Here is an 18,729-nt window from a genome sequence, read left to right on the forward strand (position 1 = left end):
ACTTCCCATAAGCATTCAAGCGATCAAGTTGCTTGGTCAAAAGCATGTACAACGCCAATTTTAACCCAGCGTGCTTCCATGCTGATCTGGGAAGTGGAGCATTTTCTGTGATGTGGGGCAGTGCTTAATGCAACTTTCCCTAGACCTCTTGCCAGAGCCCCGGAGGAAGAGACTTCACTGAGTCAAGTGAGCATTTGTATGAAGCCTGCATATTTCTGGGGAAATGGCTGCCTGTACCTCAGAGACTCCTTTAATTGTTTTGTCTGAGGGACAGTGCCTGCATCAGAGGCAGTGCATTGTAATGGAGATTTCAACCACCTCTGCTAGGCCAAATTCAGCATAGCAACACATTTAAATGGCTTTCCTGGTAGGAGAAGAGATGGGAACTGATGCCTTCCTATTGTGAAATTAAATATATATTTATATGGATGGCTGGAGACTGAAGTCTTCTATGCACTCACAGAACAGGTATAACTTTAGTGACAGCAGTGCAACCTTCCCAGCTAGCTGCCCTGCCAGTGTGCCTCCTGCCTGACCCAGGAAAGGGACACACAGGGAGTTTATTCTCAGTAGTATAGAAAAACTTTTTTTTCTGTCAAAAAAGTCATTTTGTCAACCCTGAATTGCTTTGTGGAAATGCATCCGTTTGGAGGGAAATTCAGGCCAGGATGGAGTTGTTTTCTGGTGGCGGAGCGGGCGATGTGAGGGGAGAGAACAAGAGAGATCTAGACTAGACTGGTGAGGACATTTGGCTGGGACATGGGAGAGCCAGGTTCGCGAGCCTGTTCCAAACATGGGCCTTCCATACCCTAGGCAAGTGCCTTAACTGCCAAGCTGTTCTGGGATGAGTCTTGGATTCTCTTTAATTTTTGGTCAAAATTTCGAAAGGTCTCATTGTCCTTCAGCATCGGAATGAAACCTGATCTTGAAACCTCAACAAGTTTTGCAAAACAGAAAAGTTGCATTGTCTGGGATTCATTCATGCCTGGGTTCCTCTGCTGAACCTGGTAACAGGAAGGGTCAATTTGAGATCCTCCTGATGGATGTGGCTGTCTGACTTCTGGGGATGAGAAGCGCCAGCTCATTTCAGAGGCTACTGAACAGGCATCACACGATGAGGAAGTTCTGAGCATGATTCTCCTCTCGTTCACACTGGCGTAACTGTTGACTTCAGTGGACTTACTCCTGTCAGTGAGAGGAAACTCAACTGGATTCGAGTTAGAGTTGCAATGCTCCGGATCCCGTCAGTGGCCTTGTGCCCTCCAGGTTTTAGTCCTGAGGCCTGGGCCACGCTACAAAGTAGGGTTGACGTAATCCACCGTGCGTCAACTTATTTGACAAAAAAGGCAAGGAGGAGACTGGATGAGTTACCTGTGGCTTTGATTTCCATCCGAGGATGCCAGTGCTCTGCCCTTTGGGGACTGACATTAAGGGAGCAGACCATGTATATTATAAACTCATAGAACTGCAGGACTGGAAGGGATCTCGAGAGGTCATCTCGCCCAGTCCCTGCACTCATGGCAGGACTAAGTATTATCTAGACCATATTATTTTCTCCTTAATGAAAAATAAATATCTTCCTTTAAATCCTAGTTTGTCAAATAACTCTCTGGGAGACCAGGGAGTCGGGAAGCTGGTTGGACTCCTTCCGGAGCTGAAGGCAGTGAGTTCCCTGAAGTAAGTGATCACTCGTCATTATGTAGCTTATTTAAAATATTTAGCCTAATTCCCACCTTTGACTTACCCTGTGGATAGTTGTTTAAACCTGTGCAAAATAGGTGTGAAGTGCTACCACACTGGAATTTCGCACTCATACACCAGGGGATGGGTGTGTTTGACATCTAATTTGTGTACCACTCGCTTGGACTGAGTTACATTTGCATAGATGGAAATGAGGACAGACGGTGCACAGCAGCAGCGCGTCAGGCCCTTAAGGTATGCCCACGCTGCAGCCATGTGCGTGTTTTTTAGCTCGCCTAGACGTACACGCTAGCTTGGCTGGAGCTAGTGTGCTAAGAATAGCAATGCAAACAGGGATAGCATGGTGATGGCTTGTGGTAGCCGTGCGGGCATATAGCCTGTGGTCCAGGTAGGCTTGTACCCAAGCAGCTAGCCCAAACTGCCTCCTGTGCTGTCCCTGGTTACACTGTGGTGTCTAGTGCACTAGCTTGAGCAGAGCTAGCAAGAGTCCGTCTTTGCAAGCTGGGAAGCACACGCCTGGCTGCAGTGAGACTGTAAGTTCTTCAGAGCAAGGACCATTTCTGTTGTGTCTTATGGCACTGTATAAATCATTAATGATGATGAGGATGAGGATTTAATCCTTTGAAAATCATGGTTTTATTCCATCTCTTGCTCTAGGCTGAGTGGCAATCAGATATCGTTGAGTGCTGTGTTTGGCTTAGCTCAGTGTTTATCGGCCCTGGAACTCATTAAATCAATAGACATCAGGTATGTTTGGGGCTCTTGTTACTGTGTTTTCCCATCAGCGCTGACGCTTGAGACACGTGACCTTGGTTTGCAGTGCATGAAACGTGAGCACCCTTCTCCTGACTCCGTGTTCATGGTGTTCTCTTTTGGTTACAGCCTAGGAAACGCTCAGTCGGTCCATTTAACCTTCTGGGAAAGTGTCAGGTAAAGAGCCTGTCCAAGCATTTCCTGTGTGTCATTCCCATAGTATCGAGATGCCCATGTTGCAGTAGCTTGGTTTCCGCAGGGTGTCAAAATCAGGGGTCCCTTTGGCTCTGAACACTGGCTGGGAATAGTGGAGGCAGAGAGCAGCTGGGTGGTGAGGATGGGGGTGGGCAGCCGGGAGTGTGCAGGATGAGGTGGCAGGGTCAGCAGTGGGTGACGGGGATGGGAGTTCACTTCCTCCTGGGCAGCCACCTGACCAAAGGCGCTGGATGGATGCAAGGCACCCCTGGGATTGGAGGGGTGGCATGAGTCTTCGCTCCTGTGAATGATATGTGCTTCATTTGGGGGGGCCCAGGGAGGCTGGTGTTTGAGGCCACTGCACTGAGGCGTGGAGAGTCAGCTACCCATAGACAACATAGTGTTTCGCAGTCGGTGCAATTGAAATGGTGACAAAAACTCTGTCCCCAGGAACAGCAGTACCAGATCTGCAGGAAAGTTCCCGGCTCATCCACAACATTTAGAGAACGACTGTTGCTTTCGGTACGGTAACTTTCTGTTCTGGCTCCCGGTTTTTCATTTAGAAACATCAGAAAAGCCAAGCCTGGGTCACGATTGTTTTGGGAGTCCTTCATCTCCAAGAGTTTTTCCTCAGAGGGCCTCTCCATGCACTGCCTAGTTCTCATCCTAAAGGGAGAGAGGATGCCAGATTCTGCTTCCCATTGAGACAGCTGCCTTCTACCCCTCTGGTTGGCCAGTCACAGCTCTCAGAGCATTGGCAGAGGTGGAGAGAAAGGGTGGGGACTTATCGGGCCCAGAGGGGTTCCAAATCTAGCAGCATTCTTGGGGAGATCCTTCTAAATGATTGGCTTTTAGGGCATCACCTTCCCAACCCCTCCACCACTGGAATGAAAAGAGATCTGGGTGCCTGAAATACTTGTCTATAGAGGCACATCCTCAGCTGATATAAATTGACATGGCTCCACTGAAGTCAATGACAATTAACATCAACTGAGGATCTGGCCCATAGGGTATTATGCTACCCCTCCCCTGTACACACACAGAGAATCATCATTCAAATGAGCTAGTCTGCTAAGAAAACAGAGCGTGCTGTATAGAAGGTGTCTTGGCTTGCTTGGAGCTGTTTTCCCATGTCTCAGTTGACTGAGATATACAGGGTCAGATTCCCCACTGCTTTGCTCTCACGGAGTGAATTATACTTGCCAAAGTGAAAATCAGAATTCTCTACTCACACTAGTGTTCTACCCGTGCTTTGCACTTCCTTTGCACAAGTGTAAATGACTGAGTGTGAGGCAGCGGGGGATCTGGCCAGCTAAGGAGAAGGCCTTGGAAAGGCCCATCTATAGGGAAAAGCAGATGCCTTCTCACAGACAGTTCCCTCGTTATGTAACCCTAACGCTCATTAGGGGAGCCCCATGCAGCGAGAGAGCAATATGCCCGGCCCTATTTCGAGGGAACCGAGAAGGTGTGTGACATTGGGAAAACAAGTGCTGATTCCCCAAGGAATTTGTATTGCCAAGGAGGCAGCTCCATTCAGTCTCTTCACAAAGTGGAATGATCACATGGGGCCAGATGCTCAGTGTTGTGAATCAGCAAAGCTCCACCAAAGTCAGTTGAGCAACCCGCGTTTACACCACCTGGTGATCTGGCCCAGAAGGTTTAGAACAGCAAAACCATCACCTGAATGCACTGGTGATGCAAGCAGGGCGGTAGGTAGAAGGGCTGGGATTGGCTTTGAACCCCTAGCTAGCAGCTCGGCTTGAAACAGGAGGCTTTAAGTCTATATGGAGTTTCCTATGTCATCCCTGCTGCAGAAGGTAAATCTGAGGATCCTGAGTATGTGGTTTGCTTCAGTTTTAGGGAATGCACCGTGAGTCCTGAGGACATGGACACGCTCTGCCAGATCCTTGGAAAATGCACTGGACTAACAGAACTTGAGTAAGTGCCGAGTGTTGTAAGTGTGTCTATACGTCAGGCTGTCTTGTGCGAAAGTGAAATCCACCTGTATATAACCAATGGTGGCCTGCAGTAACTAGGCTTTGTGCAGATGGAGCACCTGGGGTGATGAAATCCATCCTCCCAACCCAGGGTCACTGAGCAAGACTGTGGAATGCCCTCCTCCCACCAGAGCTGCTCTTCCAGCCTACGGGCGGGAGTATCGCCTTCAGCCCCCAGTGCTAGTTGCGTGGAGTGTTTGGGGCCTCTGTCTCCATATAAATGCAAATCTTACGACTCACCCCCATTGCAGCCTTCAGCACGGAATCCCCTCCTGAGGCAGAAAAGAATTATCTGACTGCTCCATCTGTGGTTCTTCCCCCTGCCCTCACACACAGTGCAGTGTTATGTCTTCAACTGGCTCTTTGCACCATAGGTGAATTTAATTCAGATATTAATATACAAGAATCTTTCCTCCAATATCCTGGACATGACCTCAGGAGAGTTACTCTAGTTTTACCCCAGTATATCTGAAAACAGAATTTGGCTTCCTAGAAATCTATAATTTGTGTATTAATTCCCCAGGACGCATGCAGTGCTGGCACACCCTTCTGTTCCCCTACCTACCCTAGATTCAGAGATTGTTACAGTTATTTAGGACTATTCTGATCCAGTTCTAGAGAGTCTGACCTCCTGTGCAGAGACCCTTACCCAGTGATCTCTGGATCCAGCCCATAAAGATGTTTATAAAACGAATGATCTAGAAGCTAGTGGTCTCTCATAACTTATCGAGTCATTTTCATTTCTAAACAGTTTCTTTTGCTGTTCTTTTTAAACTCCCATATTCCAGTAAATGAAACTTAAACCTTGGAAGTCAAGGATTTCTGAGCCGAGTATGTATTTTTCAACAGGAATATATTGTTTTAATATCCACTAACTGTGAGGCTTGCAAATCATTTCTATTCTTGCAATGTGTTTTCTCACTTGCTTTGCAGATTATCTAGAAACGCGCTGAGTGATCAAAGCATTGAAAGGCTGCTAATATCCCTACCACGTTTACACAATCTGAAGCTACTGAGGTAAAATTTGGGGCCGTTGTTTTGATGGATGTCATGAAATATTCATTTTGAAAGCTGTAATGCTGCGGTATGTCCTTCCAGCATTAATAAATCATCACATCTTTCTACATTAACATAGGGAAAAGCAAACCAAGTCCAGAAATACTCAGAAACGCACTCACCCCAATTCCTCTCCTATTTCCACACCCAAACACAAACTAAACCTTTTTTAAGATACTGAGATGATTGGATGCCACTCTTGGTTTCTAGCTGCCACCAGATCCCCAAATCCTGGAATGCTACAAGAAAGACGTTTCTCATGTATTTACATCAGGAAGCAAAAGTGATAGCGGTTCCACACTTATTTTTTTCATGATTTCCAGCCCAATGATTGTGGACTCAGGCCAGGTTTACACTAAGCCTTGACTGATATAGCTATGCTGGCAGAACCCCCTAGTGCAGGGGTTCTCAGACCAACTTTTCTGGTGGCCAAAGAGTGTGGCCACCAGCCCTCACTAGTAGCCGCTCTGAACATTTTTCCAACCTCGAGCCCTGCCGCCCCGGGCTGAAGCCCAGAGCCGGAGCCCAGGGCCTAGAGTCCAAAGCCTCTGAGGACACACACTGGTCCCATGTGTCTGCAGAGGTGCTGTCCAGAATCCCAAGGAGGCTGTTTGATGCAGGCTGCTGATCCCCCTGCTGGCAGTGCAGCAAACACCAAGGCAGCCAGGAGCAACAGCTGGATGCTGCGGGGAGGGGGCGCTGCTCCTTCACCCCATCTCCACCCAGGAGGCTGTTGTGACTGCAGAAAAATCCCCTGGCATTTCAGAAACGCTGCCCTAGTGTAGACACAATGAAAGCTGTCAGAAGAAGTTCTTCCTCCAGCATAACTACACCACTTCCCTGAATGATATTAGCTAAGCTGACAGAAGCACTCTTCTGTCGGCAGACTTGTATTGGGATTTTTGCTGGGATAGCTATGACAGTTTTGGGGGTGCAGAGTTGGTTTGTTTTGTTTTTTTTTCATGCTACAGCAAAACTGTGTAGCGTAGACCGGACCTCATAAGTTTTGGCTTGATCCAAAGCCCATTCATGTCACTGGGAGTCTTTCCATTGGCTTTGCATCAGGCTCCTGGGTACTTATCCAAAAAGAACACAAACTTTGAACCTTTTAGGGTTAGCCTACCACGAAATGCCTAAGAGAAGAAACAAGGGCTAGGACAGGGGTCGGCAACCTTTCAGAAGTGCTGTGCCGAGTCTTCATTTATTCACTCTAATTTAAGGTTTCACGTGCCAGCAATACATTTTAATGTTTGTAGACAGTCGCTTTCTATAATTCTACAATATATAACTAAACTATTGTTGTATGTAAAGTAAATATGGTTTTAAAAATGTTTAAGAAGCTTCATTTAAAATTAAATTAAAATGCAGAGCCCCCCAGACCGGTGGCCAGGACCTGGGCAGTGTGAGAGCCGCTGAAAATCAGCTTGTGTGCCGCCTTCGGCATGTGTGCCATAGGTTGCCTACCCCTGGGCTAGGAGGTCCTGAATTCTGACCCAAGCTTGGACACTGACTTGCCGTATAGCACTGGAGATCAGTCACTTAGAAGTCGCTTTCCGAGCGTGTAGGTGGGCGCATCTGCAACTCATTTGCACACGGAGCTGCTGCAGTTGTGTAGATGTAAATGGCCACTTATCCATCTAATGGATCCCTTGCCCATGTAGCTATCTGATCTGCACACGTGAAAATGGATTTGCAGGTGCAATAAAAAAAATCACGCATGCAAACTAGCGGTATGTCTACACTGCCTGCTGGATTGGCGGGCAGCAATCAATCCAGCGGGGATCAATTTATCGTGTCTAGTCTAGACGCGATAAATCGACCCCCGAGCCCTCTCCCATTGACTTTTGTACTCCAGCTCGGCAAGAGGCACAGGCAGAGTCGACGGGGGAGTGGCAGTAGTCGACTCACCGCAGTGAAGACACCGCAGTGAGTAGATCTAAGTACGTCGACTTCAGCTATGTTATTCATGTAGCTAAGGTTGCGTAACCTAGATCGATCTCCCCCAGTGTAGACCAGGGCTAGGGAGCTGATTCACCACCGTGTTACTCCAGCTTTACATCAGTGAAGTCACAGCAGTATAAAACTGGAGCTGATGCAGTGGAGAGTCTAGTTGTTCAAAGGCAAGCACAGTGCCGTACCTACAGTTTTGGAAACCAGGCCCTCTCGTGTCTGTGTCTGAGTTTGTGGAAATGACCGTCAAGTCCTACGTGAATGGAACCAACCTTCCTTGAAGATGAAGACTGATTAATTTTTTTTCCCTCTAGTATTAGGAATAACAAGTTTTCACCAAATTGCACTCTCTTACTGGCCAACTCTCTCAACCTGTGTGAGCGAATCAGAGAAGTAGAAGTCAGGTAAGGAACTGAGACCTCCTATTTCCCAAAAAAATTAGCCATCATTGAATTCCAGCCAATGGAATTGAGAGCCTTGTCCTTTTCGAAGATGTGGCTGTGGATGCAATGACTATTTTTGCTTGTGTTTGCTACAGGTCAAGTGAAAATGCTTTTTTGCATTTAGCGGGGAGGATAGAAAGCCAAGAAACATCCTGCAGGTCGGGACATACATTATTTATTTTTAAGTTTGCTTCTAAAATGTTAGCATTTGTTGAAATAACGTCGAATGAATCCACATTTGACTAAATAACAGCATGAATAAAATGTGCACCATGCATGCTGTAATCCTTACTGATATTTTTAACATCAGGAATAAGAATTATTCTCACTCCTTGCATGGGCAGCACCATGTATCTGTGCATGTCGTGCAAAAGTCCAGGATCCAGTCTCATGAGAAGAAGGGTGTATTTCTGGAACACCTTGTAATCTATCAGTTGCAGCAGGAGGCTAGTAGTCAGGACTCCTGGGTTCTAGCTGTATCTCTGCAAGTGACTCATATGACGTTGGACAAGTTATTATTGGGGGGGGAGGGAAGGGATATCTCAGTGGTTTGAGCATTAGCCTGTTAAACCCAGGATTGTGAGTTCAATCCTTCAGGGGGCCATTTAGGGAACAGGGGCAAAAATCTGTTTGGGGATTGGCCCTGCTTTGAGCAGGGGGTTGGACTAGATGACCTCCTGAGGTTCCTTCCAACCTTGATATTCTATGATTAGTTGCCAATTTTTCAAACGTGGCCTCTCATTGTGGGTTCTCAGCTTGAAGAACTCTTGTGCGTGGTGTTCAAAAGTACCCGTAACTGAAATTAATTGGAGCAGGAGGTTCTTAGTACCTCTGAAAGTCAGGCTCAAGGTGTCTCAGAATGAGCACCGAAAAACCAGTGACCATCTTTGAAAATGTGGGTATTACCTCTCAATAGCTGTTTCCCTGCCTGAAAGATGGGAATAATCATTACAGAGGTGTTGAGGCTTAATGAATATTTGCAAAGATCTTTACAATCAATGGCAGGGCAACATAGTTTCATTCATTAATGCAGGTATTGCCCCTAGACTGCTGTACAAGCAAGCAACTGGGAATCTGTAGCTTTCAGTGCAGAGGCTAAGGCAGTTTCTCGGGATCTATTTCCAATGCTATTTCTATCTCACTCTGTCTTCAAACAGGCTAACTGACTGCAGCATCGGTCAGAACGAGGTTGAGGAACTCTGCCGAATCCTTGAACAATGTGGTCGTCTTGCAGAACTGGAGTAAGTGGGCTTTGACTTTCCACTGTGGCCTTGAAAGGAAGGTGAACGGAGCCAGTGAGGGAAAGCTGGGTGGATACAGATAGGTGTCTTCATACACGTGAGCTCCGTAGGCTCACTCTGTCTGTGTATTCAGTACCTAACAGCATATAAACAAAGAGGGAAGTGAAAGGAACCCATGATACCTGCTAAGGGGAGTTGATCTGTTAGAGAAGAGGTGCCTTCCCCGGTAAGAGTCCATTATGTAACAGAGTCACGGCAGGTCACAACCTAACTGCATGTGTGTGTGGCTGCCAGCAGAAGCTGGCCATTTGAGTTCTAGGTCTGTTGTTGGCGTTGCAGGAGGCAGGTAAGTGTAACGAGCTAGCAAACAGTTAGTAGCAAGTGTGGGATGCGATGTCCTCAAAAACGACACTTTGCGTGAGGATTTATTTTCCAAAGCGACTGCTGGAGTCTGTCGCGTGTGGGAACGTCTGAGTGTGTGCATGAGTTCATTGCTGGTGAAGGGTGCTGGAGCAGCCAGCCAGGAGACAGAACTCCTCAGAACAGAAATAGCACAGGCAGAAGCTGTGCGAGCTTTCCCTGCGCTGCCTCCTCTGTGGCCTAACCCAGACCTGGAGGGATCACTCACCTGGTCCCACCCATACTCCCTCCATCTGTGGGGATCTGTGGAGCTCCCTGGTACACAGAGTTCCCAGGAGACAGCTTGATCCCACCAATTGGAACAAGGGGTTTCCGCTTTGCGCTGAACTAATGTGCATCACTGTCTTAGAGCCTGACCCACTGCTCATTGACGTCACTGGGCGTCCTGCCATTGACTTCACTGGGCTTTGGATCTTGCCCTTACAGCCCAATCCTGTGAGGTGCTCAGCACCCTAAACATCTACCAAAATCAATGGGGCTGAGTTATTGGATCAGACCCCAGTTGGTAAAGGGACTTGAATAGTTTTGTTGTCTCAGGGTTCTCCCTGTGAGGTTTATGAGGTAGTTTTCTAGGACAGCGTTTGTGTATAAAATCCCTTTGCTTTCCAATGCTCCAGTTGCCCAGAAGAACTGTAAACAAACTCAGCCTTTATTTGTTCAGCTGCGCATGGCTAGCCAGTGGCTACAGTTCTTGGTCCCTTCAATCGAGAATATACCATGAAATGCACCAAAGAAGGTGCAGTGTGGGGCTTAGGATACCTTCTCAGGGCTGGGATGTAGGCAGCCAGGCCTAGTGATTAGTGGGGGCTGGGGGAAAGGGCGGCAGGTCTCCACACTAGCCAGGGTTCAGAACCAGAAGGTCAGAAGCCAAGATCATGAATCGCAAGTCAGATACCAGGAATCAGGCTGAAGGAGGAAACCAGGTGGTCAGGATCAGGGGACGCAAGCAGGTAACACTGGATGAGGAGCCCAAAGCAGGATGGAGCCCAGTTGTAGGGACAACATCCAATCCTGTTCCTTCTTCTGCCTTAAACAGAGGAGGCAACCAATCAGGATCTCCGGTGTTGCCCCAATCAGGCCCAGGGTGGAGTCTCCTATGTGAGCTGGGCCTCAAGGAGTCCCAGTCGCCAGTGGGTGGAGGGTTGGAGCAAGATGACCCCGAGCCACTCTGCGAGCCCGGGTTTAAAACCCACAGTTCATAACACATCTGGGTTCGGTTCCCTGCTCTGCCCCAGACTTCCTGTGTGACCTTGGGCTTCTCTGTGCCTCGGTTCCCCATCTGTACAATGGAGCTAACAGGACTGCCCTGCCTCACAGGGGTGCTGTGTGGAGAGAGATGTTAAAGATTGTGAAGGGCTTTGAGAACTATTGATATAAAGGGCTGTAGAACTAGGTAATATTATTGCTTGTAAATCGACAGCTTGTTTTTTGCATTGTAAGTAATACTTTCCACCATGTGAGCCTTTAGATTAATACACTGAACAAACTCCTCATGCTTTTGTTGAAGACAATCTGTGTTGTGTAATGTGTCAAGAGGGTACCCGATTATTCTGCTCCATTAGCCAGAGACGTGGGTGACAGGACGGGAACTTCCTAGTAGATAATCTAAGTAATCGATTTTGTGGAACACCCACGTTCAAGTTTCCACCACGTGGTGCTGGGCAGGGCATTGACCTGCGATGTTTGGCTGTGCAGTACCTGGGAACCTCAGCAAGGGAGGAGCGCTATGGCTTGAATTTCACATGTGAATTTGGTTGGTTGTTTTTCACCTTGTTCTCTTCCCTTGCAGTCTCTCTGGGAATCAGCTCGGCAACGAGGGGCTGAGATGCCTCTTGGATCGCGTGCTCCAGATGCACGTTTCCCGCTTGCTGAAGTAAGAAAGCGCCCTGGGAACCTGGTAACTCACTCGGAGCACTGGTACCTGCTCTCGAGCTCGTCACCAAAAGCAGCGGAAGACAGGAGGGGCCTAGTGGGGAGGCATTCGCCTCTTAAAAAATAGCAGCACGTGTAGGACTAGTGGCCACTCTTGTTGTCCTGTCTCATTGGAGAGGCCAAGGATTCAGTGGGCTGTGGGTATTAGACTGCCCCCAGGGACTGTTCCTGGTGGTCCCTCCAGGTCACGAGCGAGTCGTATAGAATCTGATCAAAAACCCAGTGAAATCAATGAGAGTCTCTCCACTGGCTTCAGTGGGAGTCGGATCAGGCCCTCGGTAGGGCTGTATTGTGAAGCTTTTATTATTAATTACGATGATTATTAATCATATTGTTATGATAGTGCCTCGGGTCAGCCAAATATGGGGCCCCTTGTGCTAGGTAGGCACTGTGCAGACGCAGAGCAGGAGACAGTCCTTGCCCCGAGGAGCTTAAATAGACAAGACAGACAAGGGGAAAGGTGGAACAGCAGCGTGAGCAATGGGATGGCAGCAAATGTTAGTCAGCCATATCGGGGTAGATCCACACGTCTGGGAGGGTTACTTAGCCAGGGATATGTGAAATGGACAGAAAAGGGAAGGGAATTGGGAGAGTGGGTGAGCGGAAGAAGGCAGAAGAAAAGAGGGCAAGAGGGACAAGTGTGCAGTGAAAGTGATGGGAAGAGACACTGAGAGGAGGGAAGGGGAAGGGTTGGAGCAAACAGCCAATCTGCACAGGGCAGAGAAAGTCCACAAAACAGGAGGAAGTTCGGTGAATGTCCAGAGATCGCAGCTTTGACTGCACCTGCCCCTGCGGGCTGGAGTCTCCGCTTGGCACTTGAGCTGTGCCTGTTTCGCAGATAAATAGAGAGCTCCAGTCTCCACCGGTTCATTCAGCAGATTTCTGCAGTGGGGCGAGTCTCTCAGCGAGAGCTGATATTTTAGCGACACTTCCCAGCAGGAAATTCCATCTCCTAACATGGCTTGGGATGGTGGGGATGCTGCTCGACATGTGAATGCATGGGAAAGGCATGAGACTGTCACTGATGTGCAGTTATGCCAGTGCCGTGAAGGAGGGACTTTGCCATAATATCTTAGGCATAATCGGCGGTACACGCAAGCATTAAAGGGGATACAGACCCTTCAGTCTCTCCCAGGTTTGAAAACTCTGAGTGTCTCTTTGCAAATATTCATTCTCCTCAAATGTCAGCATAAGACTCTTCGGCTGCGTCTACACAGCAAAGAAAAATCCCCGCCAGTCCATGCCAGTTGACTTGGGCTGCATAGACTTCCCGGCTTGGGCTAGAGGCTGGGATCTAGGACCCTGCAAAGTGGGAGGCTCCCACAGCCCCGCAGCCCAAATCCCCGCAAACCCAAGTTGGCTTGCACAGGGCAGCCATGGGTAGCTGGTTGTTGTATAGCCATGGTCTTACGCTGACCGCACCAAATTGCATCAAATTGTAGCAGTAGCTGTAACTGAGATTTCTAATACTATATGAATCGTCACGTTCTATTGTTGTAGCCTCAGCCATAACAAAATATCTCAGGATGGAGTTCTGCATCTAATTAACACCCTCTCCACATGCAGAAATGTAACAGAAGTTCAAGTCAGGTATGATTTCTTGTCATTAATTCTTTTCTCTCACTTAATTATACTAAAGTTTATATATTGATTGTAAGAGTCAAATTATCAGCCAACTTCTTGTGTGCAGGCACCCATTCCTACAAAATGTAAATTTGTGCATGCAAATGAACATTTGGATATGCAAATGAGGAAGTTAGCTGTGCTATTACCTTATTCTGTTGGTGCAAGTCCTTTTTTATATATGCAAATCTGGGCATTGTGTGTGCAAATATAGATGCATGCAGGCCCTCTCAGAGGCCCAGAGAGGCTTGGGCCACTTCCAGCTTTTGAGGCCTCTTTCAACACGCTCTTGATCCAGCACCAGCCACTAGTAGTGGTTTGGTTATATAATCCGCTGATCTGAGAGAACGTGGTCTCATCTTGTGCCATCAGAGCCGATACATTTTTATTAATATTTATAAACATTTCTAACTCTTTAATATGGCAAAATCTATATCAGTTAATAAAAAAAATGTCTTTTACCAAATCACATCTTTTATTTGCTTAAATTTGCAGCTCTAAGCTGAGAGAGTGTGTCACATTTTGGTCCGATAGGGATGTGCATTAAAACAAGTCGTGAAATTTATCAAATGCCAAAAAATTAATGAGTGTATAAATTTAAGGCCCCTTAGAGCTTGAGACCCAGGCCAAATGGTCCTCCCAGCCTCCCCACATTGGCTCTGGATGCATGTACATTTTCTGGTGGGCACTAGCCTGCCTCCGCTCTCTGAAAATTCAGCTCCAAATTTTCAGAAGACCTACATTTTGGAATTCTCTAAATTCTGTGTGACATTGCCAAAAATAATCCTTGATTTACTGAATTTGGGTTCTTTGTTTAATCTCTTTCATGCCTGACAAAAGTATAGTCCACGGGCAATACCGATTCTGCTTAATGTTAAAATCTGCTAAGCAGGTTCTTGCTTTATTGTTTAGTTGCTGTTTAGTTTTCATTTTAGAGGCTTTGTACCCAGTGAATCTCTAGGACAGTTGCATACAAACACATGCTAAATGCAAACACACATCAGGTACACAATTGCAGGCATATTTTGCACAGGCAGTTGTGCACCTAAACTAAAAGTCTGGCCCCTTGGAGATGTGTCCAAAGCACAGTGTATCCTAAACTCATGTGGTCGTGTCTGTGCAGTTTGTGCTCCAAGGCAACATCACTCATCAAGTTCACAAGAGAAGATGAACCAAGGAAGATTTTGAGGTAATTGTATGAGTATTTTGTGTGTGTTTCAGTCCCCTTTAAAAAGCTAGTGTCTTCCCCTCTTTAGAGAGAAGAATGAAAAAACATCTCTCTGCCTTCTAGATCCTAAGGAATTGCATAATATCATATCTGTAGCAAATGGCATATTCATCGATTCCAAGGCTAGAAGGAACCATTATGGTCATCTAGTTTGACATCCTGTATAAAACAAGCCATGGAACTTCCCCCAAATAATTCGTAGAGTAGAGCTTTTAGAAGAATCATAGATCATTAGGGTTGAAAGGGACCTCAGGAGATCATCTAGTCCAACCCCCTGCTCAAAGCAGGACCAATCCCCAAATGGCCCCCTCAAGGATTGATTTTACAACCCTGTGTTTAGCAAGCCAATGCACAAACCACTGAGCTATTCCTCCCACCCTGAGAACATGCAATCTAGTTTGAACAATTGTCAATGATGGAGAATCCACCATGACCCTTGGAAAATTAAAAATCATTAAAAATTTATGGCTTATTTCCAGCCTGAATTTGTCTAGGTTCAACTTCCAGCCATTGGATCATGCTACACCTTTCTCTGCTACACTGAAGAGCCCATTTTTAAACATTTGTTCCCCATGTAGATATTTACGAACTGTAATCAAGTCACCCCTTAACCTTCTCTTTGTTAAGCTAAATAGATTGAGCTCCTGGGGTCTATCAATGTACGGCATGTTTTCTAATCCTTTAATCGTTCTCATGGCTCTTCTCTGAGCCCTCTCTGATTTATGAACATCCTTCTTGAACTGTGGACCCCAGAACTGGACACCGTATTCCCGCAGTGGTCATACCAGTGCCAAATAAACTCTCTACTCCTACTTGAAAAAGCAGCAAAGAGTCCTGTGGCACCTTGTAGACTAACAAACATTTTGGAGCATGAGCTTTCGTGTGTGAATACCCACTTCTTTGGATGCATGTAGTGGAAATTTCCAGGGGCAGGTATATATATGCAAGCAAGAAGCAGGCTAGAGATAACGAGGTTAGTTCAATCAGGGAGGATGAGGCCCTCTTCTAGCAGTTGAAGTGTGAGCACGTTATCTGTAGCCTGCTTCTTGCTTGCATACATATACCTGCCCCTGGAAATTTCCACTGCATGCATCCGACGAAGTGGGTGTTCACCCACGAAAGCTCATGCTCCAATACATGTTAGTCTAAAAGGTGCCATAGGACTCTGCTGCTTTTACAGATCCACACTAACACGGCTCCCACTCTGATACTTTATTCCTACTTGAGATTCCCTTGTTTATGCATCCCAGGATCACATTAGCTCTTTAGCCACATCATCACACTAGGAGCTCATGTTCAGCTAATTAGTCACCAGGATGCCCAAACTTCTTCAGTCACTGCTTCCCAGAATGGAGTCCCCCGTCCTGTAAGTGTTGCCTAGGTTTTTTCCCTAGATGTATACATTTACATTTAGCCATTTTAAAATGCAGATTGTTTGTTTGTGCACAGTTTACCAAGTGACCCAAATCTCTCCGAATCAGTGACCTGTCCTCTTTGTTTACTACTCTCCCAATTTTTGTGGCATCTGCAAACTTTATCAGTGATGATTTTATGTTTTCTTCTAAGTCATTGATAGAAATGTTAAATAGTGTAGGATCAAGAACCAATACCTGCAGGACCCCACTGGAAACACACTCACTCAATGACGATTCCCCATTTACAGTTGCATTTTGAGAACTATCAGTTAGCCAGTTTTTAATCCATTTAATGTATGCCATGTTCATTTTATACTGTTCTAGTTTTTTTTATCAAAATGTCATACAGTACCAATTCAAACACCTTACAGAAGTCTATATTATGTCAACACTGTTAGGTTTATCAGCCAAACTTGTAATTTCATCAAAAAAAGATATCAAGTTAGTTTGACAGGATCTATTTTCCATAAACCCATGTTGATTTGCATTAATTACATTTCCCTCCTTTAATTCTTTATTAATTGAGTCCCATATCAGCTGTTCCATTATCTTGCCTGGGATTGATGTCAGGTCTGTAATTACCCAGGTCATCCCATTTATCCTTTTAAAAAATTGGTCCATCAGGTATTTCCTCCTGGTTTCCTTGCAATAATAGTCCCTTCATATGAGAGAGAGAAAATCTACACACGCTCCCTGTGTAGCTCTGATATCTTGTAATCCTTTATCCCACCAGTCTCTGCTAAATGTACCTGGATCCCTTGTTCATCTCTTAACTCTTCATCATCAGTAGTTATCCATCCGTGTGCTGCAGTTACAGAAGAGTATTTTGTGGAAGGGAAAGTGAAAGAACCCTCACAATAGGCTGCATCATAGCATAGCACCGAAGAAACTTAAGATTTACCAAAAATCTTTTTTGCAGCATTTTAGTACTTAGATATTGCCTGTCCCTCCTCTTTTCTCAAAAGATGCGGTGATGCCTGCGATTTCTGGATCAAAGGGACTAATGACTGAGAAGAAACTAATACAATTTTCTCCCCCGTTCTTTCAGACTAACGGAGTGCAACTTTCAACCAGAACACCTCCCAAAGCTGTTCTCTCTACTGCAAAAGTGCACCAACCTGACGGAGTACATGTGAGTTAGATACTGCTGAGAATCTGGCATAGACTGAACTTTGCTTAACGATATTTTGTTAAAACAATGAGGAGTCCTTGTGGCACCTTAGAGTCTAACATATTTATTTGGGGCTAAGCTTTCGTGGGCTAGAACCCTCTTCATCAGATGCCTGGAGTGGAAAATACAGGAGCAGGTATAAATACATGAAAAGATGAGAGTTGCCTTACCAAGTGTGAGGTCAGTCTAACGAGACAATTCAGTTAATAGCAGGATACCAAGGGAGGAAAAATCACTTTTGTATTGTTAATGAGAGTGGCCCATTTCAAATAGTTGGCAAGAAGTTGTGCGTAACAGTAGGGGGAAATTAGTATGGGGAAAATTAGGTTTAGGTTTTGTAATGACCCAACCACTCCCAGTTTTTATTCAGGCCTAATTTGATGGTGTCCAGTTTGCAAATTAATTCCAGTTTTGCAGTTTCACATTGGAGCCTGTTTTTCAAGTTTTTTGTTGTTGAAGAATTGCCACTTTTAGGTCTGAAATCTTTCTTCACACTGATCTATGATTCTAGATCAACACACAACAACATGACAACCAGGGCGGTGGAAGATCTATTGCAGGCAGTGAGGAAAAGTCCGGGAATGCTGAGAATAAGGTACAGAATGGTTCTAGTGCTCTGTGAGTCAGACCCACTTTGGTTCTGATAAGCTAGGGTCCAGTTCTGCTGAAAATAACATCTAGATATGGAAGACAGAGAGGCTAGGTTTTAGTTGCTGTCTGAGTCAGCAGTGATTGAACGTTTGTCTGCATACGGAAGATATTGTGAAATAAGTGAGGCTGTGAATTTAAAGCGCAGTAGTTGTTCTACTGTGGAATAGTTATTCTGGGCTATTTCCCTCTGTAGACAAACCCTTCATGTCCGGCATGGCACAAGGGGGCGCTGTACCGTTATTTTTAGATACATGTAAAACCGTGTCCGTAATCACTTGTGATCATTAAAGAACCCCTGGTTCTTTTCGTAAGAGCACGGATGCTAACCGCCAGTGTCTGGGCAAAGATTCCTACAGGATAATTACACTGTGTCTGGCCAAACCATCCCTAACACAGTGTTGTTGTAGCCATATTGGTCCCAGGATATCAGAGAGACAAGGTGGGGGAGGTGATATCTTTTATTGGACCAGTTTCTGTTGGTGAAAGAGACAAGCTTTGGAGTTTACACAGAGCTCTTCTTCAGGGCTGGGAATGGTACTCAGGGTGTCACAGCTCAACTTAAGGTGGAACAGATTGCTTAGCATAAATAACTAACGCATCTCTCAAGGGACCTTTCAGGGTGAAATACCTCTCTAGTCATAGTGGGAAAGGGGAAAATAACTGTCCCTGCAACATTTCAATTGAATAATTCATTCTTTATTTCCTGTCCCAAACTCTTTTGCGTGGTTACTGTTGCCATCTTCTACCTTGTGGTGGCGAGTAAGGACTTGCGCCATATCCTGTCCTCTCATTACAGCTGGTGGGAAAACCTGAGAAATATTGGGGGCAAAAAGAGAAAAAAATGAGGTTCTCATCCCCTTGTTTCCAGTTTGTACCGTGCTTCCTCCCCCGAGGTAGCCCCTCTGTGTATGGTGAGCTGAGAACCAAGGGCTGTACAGACCACATGGGGATGT

General features: G+C 46.0%; 1 protein-coding gene across 9 annotated transcripts in view; it reads left to right on the forward strand.

The window, feature by feature from the left end:
- NLRC5 (NLR family CARD domain containing 5) overlaps nt 1-18,729 on the forward strand; it is an 84,370-nt gene that overhangs the window by 44,157 nt on the left and 21,484 nt on the right. For 7 of the 9 annotated variants that reach the window (XM_050922754.1, XM_050922762.1, XM_050922761.1 and 4 more), the window contains 14 exons: nt 1,594-1,677; nt 2,359-2,448; nt 2,584-2,631; nt 3,100-3,171; nt 4,504-4,587; nt 5,580-5,663; nt 7,967-8,056; nt 8,191-8,253; nt 9,253-9,336; nt 11,546-11,629; nt 13,189-13,278; nt 14,435-14,500; nt 17,003-17,086; nt 17,637-17,720. In XM_050922754.1, coding sequence (XP_050778711.1) covers nt 1,594-1,677; nt 2,359-2,448; nt 2,584-2,631; nt 3,100-3,171; nt 4,504-4,587; nt 5,580-5,663; nt 7,967-8,056; nt 8,191-8,253; nt 9,253-9,336; nt 11,546-11,629; nt 13,189-13,278; nt 14,435-14,500; nt 17,003-17,086; nt 17,637-17,720 — 1,107 coding nt within the window. The remainder of the gene's footprint in view (nt 1-1,593; nt 1,678-2,358; nt 2,449-2,583; nt 2,632-3,099; nt 3,172-4,503; nt 4,588-5,579; nt 5,664-7,966; nt 8,057-8,190; nt 8,254-9,252; nt 9,337-11,545; nt 11,630-13,188; nt 13,279-14,434; nt 14,501-17,002; nt 17,087-17,636; nt 17,721-18,729) is intronic. The other 2 variants (XM_050922756.1, XM_050922758.1) reach the window with 2 other exon arrangements.

The sequence above is a fragment of the Gopherus flavomarginatus genome, chromosome 14 (assembly GCF_025201925.1).
Source record: "Gopherus flavomarginatus isolate rGopFla2 chromosome 14, rGopFla2.mat.asm, whole genome shotgun sequence".
Lineage (NCBI taxonomy): Eukaryota > Metazoa > Chordata > Testudines > Testudinidae > Gopherus > Gopherus flavomarginatus.